The following is a 7269-nucleotide window of genomic DNA, read 5'->3' on the forward strand; positions in this document are numbered from 1 at the left end:
TTCTCAGTGTGCTCATCCTCCCTGATTCCAACAGGCTCACAATCAGCAATGATGGAAAGACAGGCAGTGATAGGAGAGGCTGACATGCTGGAGACCATGCAGCAAGATGCACTCCGCTTGGCTGGGAAGGCCCTGGATGAATTTGATGCCACAAACTCCACTCAGATAGCTCATTTCATCAAGAAGGTACATGTTCATCATCACTGAGGAAGAAAAGAAATAACAGAAACTGAACAATTTCCTTTTCTTTGTTCTTTTTCCTATTATAAATCGGGTTGCATGGCTGCAGGAATTTGACAGGTCATATGGCCCAGGGTGGCAATGTATTGTGGGGACTGACTTTGGTTCTTTTGTGACGCACCACTCTGGCTGTTTCATCTACTTCAGCATAGGAAGCCTTGCTATCTTGCTCTTCAGGGGTGGAGTGGCTCCTGAATCAGATAGAGCTCAGTTATCAGCCACTGATACAGTGAAAGCATGAGAACTCCTCGATTTATCTCCTAGCATCTGCTGTTTGTTTAGGGCTTGGTGTGTAACCGGAAGAAATTGTTATCACAAAGAATTATATATGCAGTCCTCAATTCTGATCTTCCATTCACCTGTGTGGTTGTTTTGTTATAGACCTTCATTGCAAAACCTGCAGCAATGAGAAAAATTTTAGATCTGAGTGTAAGAGAATCCTGTAAGAATGAGAACATGCAGATACATGGATTAAATAGCATGTAATGATGCCCTTAATAGAAATTAACTATTATCTGGAAGCATAATTCAACAGGATGGGTTGGATGCAGAGGAATCAATTTTCCAAATGATGTAAAACTGTATTACATTCGATACAGGACAATATCATTTATATCACTGCTAGAATTTGCAGCCTGATACCATATATAACAGGACATATATACCAGTTGTATACAGAAATATTCCTCGATCAAGTTAATGTCCAACAATATTGAGGCAAGCAGGCCCTCTGAACATTTGGGACTGTGATCGAACTGCAAGTCTCTTCTAAAAATCTAGGGTACAGGGATTGAGAGCAACGATTCAATAAACCAAACCAAACATGTAGGCATTGCTTCTTTAAGAGCAATTTTAACTTTACACTGAAGCATCGCCACACGGTTTGCCTGGTGACAATTAATAGAAATATGCTTTATAAATTGAAAGATTTGCAACTTCCTATCATAATTATCTTCAGATACATTGAACTCAAAACAATTTTAAAAAGTCAGGCACATGGAGATTTGAAGGTGAAGATACCATATGTTGCCACCAAATATTTTGGTTAGGAGGGAAAGAGAAATTACCAAGAATCGGATGATCATCGGAGAGTGAGAACAAAGGGAGGGGCATCCCTCCTAGGCCCAGCAACCGACCGGTATACATAAACCTTCTGAGCATGCATGTCATCATTCTCATCCTCCTTGATAACCTCCACATTCAACCTTGGCATCTCCCTTCCTAGGAGTTGACATCCATTCACTGTCAAGTTGCAAGCGGATATCCAAAGTGACCTCATGGACTCGTACCTCTGAAGCCCTGAGTGCAATAATGCATTCCCAAAAGGACACTCTTATTTCCAGCTTCCGCAGCTTAGGGCATCCCTCTAGAACATATTGCATGCCCCGATCACTGCTGCCTGCAAAAGCCACTGACAGGGTCTCAAGGTTCTTGCCATAGGTACCGATATACTCAAAAGGCCCGGTCAGTCAAAAGCCCTGAAACAGCAAGCCTACAAAGTTCACTGCAAGTCTTTACAACAGCACCAAAGGCTTCATTCAAGGGTTGATTGGTCAAGTAGTCAGGCTGGCGCATGTTCATCATACAGAGACGGAAGTGGGTGAAGTTAGGGCAGTTGCGTATGACAGTTGCCACTGCAGCATTTGTCATATGACATCAAAAGTAGAGAACATAGTGAAGATTGCAGCAGCCCTCTGAAACAGAAACAATTCCAGATTCAGTGACACCACTGCCACCACCTTCCAATATAACTTCCTGATCAAATGGGTCTGCTGGAAACACTAGGAGTTCTTCTAGCAGATGACAGCTGGATGCCACAGCTTCTAACCCTTTGTCTTCTACAGTATGTAGAACCTGTTATAAACAATGTCCAAAAAATTAGGATGGTGGAGGTAGTAGTCAATGGTGCAAGATTGAACAAAGCCAAAGTGCCCACTACCGGTGCATAAATCTCAGTCAGAAAATAGTATAGGCATTAATATATTACCCTACATATAATACTTAGGCTGACTTAAACATTAAGCAAATGGTAACAAGGGCTTCAGTAGTTCAGCATAATTGAATAACAGTCATTATTACTTTATTCAATTGTGGAGATCTGACAAGGAGAATGCTTTTTTTTTTTCTTTTTTTCTTTTTTTGTGTGTGTGTGGGGTGTACAACCATACAAGAAAATAAAATATGCTTTTAGAATTTTATGCACCGCATTTTAGCCAATTTTCCACCCAAATGGACATTTGAAGTTGAAACAGAGGACCGAACAGCACTTTTTTTTAAAAAAATAAAAAGAAGTTAAACAGCAGTCTACTGCACTGAGTTCTTTAGTGGGCCACAAAACAACTTTCAACTTTTCTAAAGAATGTAGAATTTTTCCATTCACGTGATCTTAAACAGTATTTGACCTCTCAAGCAACAGAAAAAGCTGATCTTTGAAACTCAGAATGATAGAGTGAATGAGAAATATGCTGAAAGGAATCCAAGAAAAGCAGTCATACATTTGAGGGCTGGAGTACAGAGAAGGAAGGCTGCAAGATTGGTACGGTAGAGTAATTTATCATCTATATCTGAAAAAGAACATTAGAGTCAACAATATTGTCACTTAAGCAGGAAAATGAGGACTATACATAAATTTGAGATATAGATTTTTTCACGAGATCTGTGCAAACTTGCCAAAATGATTCATCTTTCTGCCAATTTCAGCATATTTTAATAATTGAAAACAAATCGAAAGAAATAGTTAACTGAGAGCCACTTAATATCGATATCATATCTGGTTGTGAGACAAGTGATGCTAACATCCCAATGTAAATCTTAAAACACAGAAAAAAAGGGGAAAAAACAACAAGGAGAGGAAGAAATCAGAGATTGCCCTATTTGGTTAAAAAATAATGAACAAACACAAAAACAACCGACCAACTGATGTACAAGAATAGCGAAGAAGGACAACAAAAATAAGAAAGCCAATGAGATTTTTAAGCTTTTTTGGTGCTTACCCACAGTTGGAAGAGGACAATTTGGCAGAAGTTTTGCCAGTTCTGAACTGCGCAGAGCTGCATAGCTCAAATTCAAGAAAGTTAAATTTGTGCAGGCAGGATATAATGCTGGTAGACATGTGGAGGAAACTACCCACAAGCCTGAAAGAGTGTCCAAGTTCTTGCAGTGGCTGAGTGGACTTTCCAGCTCTGCATGTGATTGGAGTTTGTGATCTTGTGAAAATGAACCAGTTCCAAGTTCTGCAAGCTGAGGAGCTCTCATAAGCAGCCTCCGAAGCTGCTCCAATGTGACATGTTTATTTAGTTTTAATACTTTTAATGACTTGCACCTTGCTGCTAGTCTCTCCAAGGCATCAAAATTTACTTCAGAATGCAGATTTGCAAAATTAAGTGCTTCCAATGATGTGAAGCTTTCAGGAAAGCAACTTAACCAGCTCCCACCAAGGTCTTCAATCCCACTCTCCTGTATGTCAAGCTCAGTCAAGTTCCTGGAACCAAGAACAACTTGTTAGCTTTTAGAGGTAATGAAGAAAGAGATTTCACAACCAACAAAAGACAAAAGGCTGAATCTTCCCAGACAAAATTCACCTATTCCTAAGTCTTCGAAAAACAATAGATATGAAAAACAAAATACAACTAATCAGACATTCAATATCTGATATCAAATAGAATATCTTCATTGGTCATTCCCAATATAGTTATTTTTACTTCAAACAGACTCTATGAAAGCAAATGGCTTGTTTGCTTGGAATTTTTCTATCAATGCATGAACCATGACACTGCTCAAATAAAGCTACTTGACAAAACTTCAGCATCCATATTGCTAAACTATTAGTCACAAATTTGGATCATCTAACTCACAGGCCAGTGGGCCAGTCTAAGCAAGCGGTTCTCTCCAACCTGATCCCAAAACTCTCAGCAATAAGTGATCGTTCATCAAAGACATCTTTAGGAGAAAATTCTAAATAACAAAATAGGATAACCAGTCAGATTTTTTCAGTAAAGGATGTATTAGTTAGAAATATTGGATAGCTGCTAATTTCTGTAACTGGACCTAATCACCAAGAACGAAAGCTACCAGCAGTGGTGCTTGCTCTATAGAACAATATGTAGAGATGGAATTTCATAAAATCCAGTAAACCAAAAAAGCAAAAAACCTATGTAGCAAAGGGAGTCGTTTGCACTCAAAAGCCACTGAACTTTCTTTGTACTGAATAACTGCATGCATTTATCTTGCATGGCATATTTACCTGAACTACTGACTTATTTGCACTTGATCTGACGAACATTATGATATGGCCTGAGTAATGAAATGACCAAAAGGAGCTGGATGATTCCAGTGGTGAACCACATTTAACATGTACATAATCCATATTTGGGATGACACCATGTGCATTCATGACAAAGTTCTGTAAGGCAGAACTTCCACCTGTAGGAGAGAAAATTTGCCAAAATATACAGTAACTTGTGTTTTTTCTTGGCATCGTTCTTATAGCTTAATCATCAACCAGAATGAATTGCATGTCACACCATATTTTACTGTTAATAACAGTCTTCCATAAATATTAAAACGAATATCCATTTGTATCCAAAATATCTACTTCCAGAAGATCTAGACACTCAACCATGAAGATAATCATCAACCACGGTACATTTAGATGCTTGACTGCATGAGCAATGGAATTTAAGTGCTCATTCTTCAGTTACAAACAAAATACTTACAAGTGAAATCCGTACAAAAGGAAAGTTTATTTGTATGCATATGTTACAGCTTCAGCAGTCATATTCAAAAGGGGTCATACAATTGCAGTTCCATCAACAATCTCTAAAATGAAAACATTCACCCAGAACATCCCAAATCTAAATATGGGACAGCAGCTCATATCTTCCACAAACAGCAAAAAGGAAAGTCTTAATAGACCTACCTGGGAAAAGATGCGATCAAGAGTAAATAAATCAGCTCTTCTCCAATTTGGGAACGTTTACGACAGAAAAATTTTAAAGAAAATAAGGCGAAAATTCCAGTGATTAAATAAAGTCATACGTGCAGTAGGTTGCAGTGCAGGCAAGACCATCAGTGCTGGACCCATCACAACTGACAAGGGAAAGAGCTTTAAAACCAGGAAAAGATCGTGCCAAGAAATCAAGGCTCTCGTCTGTAACAGTCATCCTTTTAAGACGGAGCTCCTCAAGAAAAGGATATGCTGAAGCAAAAACTACAAGCCATGAATGGATGTCAGCCCCCCAATTTGGTGGAACAAGGTTGAAGTCATAGAACCGGGGCTTCCCCTTCAAAGTGACACTCCGGATGTTTGGAAATCTACGAGCTACCATCTCCAGAGACACAGAGTAGCAGTTCCCAATAAATATATGCGTCCGGCTCCATCGCTCAGCATGGTACCCATCTTTGCAAACCAGAGAAACGGCACTGCGGTCCATGTGAGACTTAACAAAGATTAGAACACGTTCCAAAACTTCATCAGGAAAGGACAGCTTACGATTCTCTGGAGACTTGTCCTCAATATCCAATTCCTTCCTTTTCTTGATAGCCACATGCCTTCCAATTCCTGCCTCGAAGATCTTAGCCTACAAAAGGTCTAGATCTCATTTTATTCTGAAACGGGATATTTCTTCTTAGACTGAAAAACCTAACCCAGGAATCATCCATGATAAAGAGGGCTATTACATCTGAGTTGTAACTTCGTCCAAGATTACAAAATTTGAAATATTTCTGACTTTGTTCCACTTCATAAAGTTATGTTTTTCCGTCAAATCCAAAACTTAAGAAAACTACGTCTTCAATCTTCCACTGTTAAATGAATATAAAAACCAAGACCTAGAGCATCCGCTTCAAAGATCGGATCTTTTCCAAGGTTAAAGAATTATTCTATCCATAGAGCCTTTTTTTATATAACTACCTCAAAGCCTAGAGATGAAAAGGGGAAAATGATCCCCTGAGGCGCCCTAACCTGTCTTGAGCTATATAGATTCGTTTTACCGCCAAAACGTCATTAACCCCTTACTTCCTAAACCAAAAAAGAGAACACTCCCAGTTAAAAGCCGGCAGGGAAAAAAGGGGGGAAAAAGGAAAACTAACCCTAAAGCACACTTCTTTCAAAGGTACAGAGACGAAAACCGCAATGCCAGTCCCCAAAGTCCATGGAGATCCGCCGCGAGCACTCCGTACCACGTCCGAACCGGCACAAGAGTACAAAAAAAGAAGAAAAGGAACAAGCTTTTTAAGAAAAAAGCAAGCTTGATCAATAGACCCTCAATCCCCCAAAACCCTAGCTGGAAAAGAAGACGAAAGAAGCGTGCAGAACAGCGTACAGAGAAGAACGAGGGGAGAATCCCCGTGTCACCTCAGGAATGCAAGCAGAGGCCCTCCATGGTAGCCGCCTCTGAGGGTTCTTGGGATCGAAATATAGGGTTAGGGTTAGGTGTTCGAGAGCTTACGGAGCGCTGGGGAGAGACAAGCGACCAACAGAGCGGAAAAAATAAAACCGATAACATAATAAAATATTATTATTATCTATTTTTTAAAAAAATATAAAAAATATTTTAATACATATCCATCCTCATGAACAGATTTCTGTCACCATACTGAATGATAATTTAAAAAATAAAAATAATTTAAAATTATTAATACACAAAATTATCATGATACAACCAAATAAAATAATTTCATCATCTTTGTTCACATTATTTTTGATGTTGGATGAATAATCCATATTAAAAGCGAATAAATAGAGAGTTGTTTACTGGTTTTGGGTAATATAATAATTAAGAATCACCCACAGAATAATGCTGAAGACGGACATGCCATACGGCAAAGTTTTACACCAACTTGTCCATCATGTGGCATGCTCCGCTATCATCCAGCATTGACGTACAGCAATCTTAACTAATCATAAGTGAGAGCTTTAGATTGAGAGGACTATTTGTTGATTCATGTTCTAACAATAGATGATAATGAATCCTTCATCTCAAGTTGTAAAAGTTCCATGTAATAACCAAAACCAGGCTTTTTAGAAGG

At 38.9% G+C, this 7269-nt stretch overlaps 1 protein-coding gene and 1 long non-coding RNA gene across 2 annotated transcripts; one reads left to right on the forward strand and one right to left on the reverse strand.

Annotated features, from left to right (window-relative positions):
- Positions 1-48: 48 nt before the first annotated feature.
- Positions 49-594, forward strand: LOC105032225 (uncharacterized). The gene is made up of 2 exons (XM_010906613.3): positions 49-186; positions 290-594. Exons 1-2 carry the CDS (start codon positions 49-51, stop codon positions 479-481), a joined length of 330 nt encoding a protein of 109 aa, XP_010904915.3. The 3' UTR covers positions 482-594.
- Positions 595-4860: 4266 nt separating this feature from the next.
- On the reverse strand, positions 4861-5408 carry LOC105032818 (uncharacterized). The gene is made up of 2 exons (XR_012138921.1): positions 5278-5408; positions 4861-5158 (listed from the first exon to the last, which is right to left on the reverse strand). It is a non-coding gene; the product is annotated as an uncharacterized lncRNA (long non-coding RNA).
- Between the last annotated feature and the right edge of the window lie 1861 nt (positions 5409-7269).

Source organism: Elaeis guineensis, chromosome 2 (assembly GCF_000442705.2).
Source record: "Elaeis guineensis isolate ETL-2024a chromosome 2, EG11, whole genome shotgun sequence".
Taxonomy (NCBI): domain Eukaryota; kingdom Viridiplantae; phylum Streptophyta; class Magnoliopsida; order Arecales; family Arecaceae; genus Elaeis; species Elaeis guineensis.

Bases quoted from the DNA above. Each gene is read 5' to 3' on its own strand.
- LOC105032225 (XM_010906613.3), top strand. From the start codon at position 49: ATGATGGAAAGACAGGCAGTGATAGGAGAGGCTGACATGCTGGAGACC. The intron at 187-289 runs GTACATGTTCAT...GCATGGCTGCAG, and splicing joins TAGCTCATTTCATCAAGAAG to GAATTTGACAGGTCATATGG.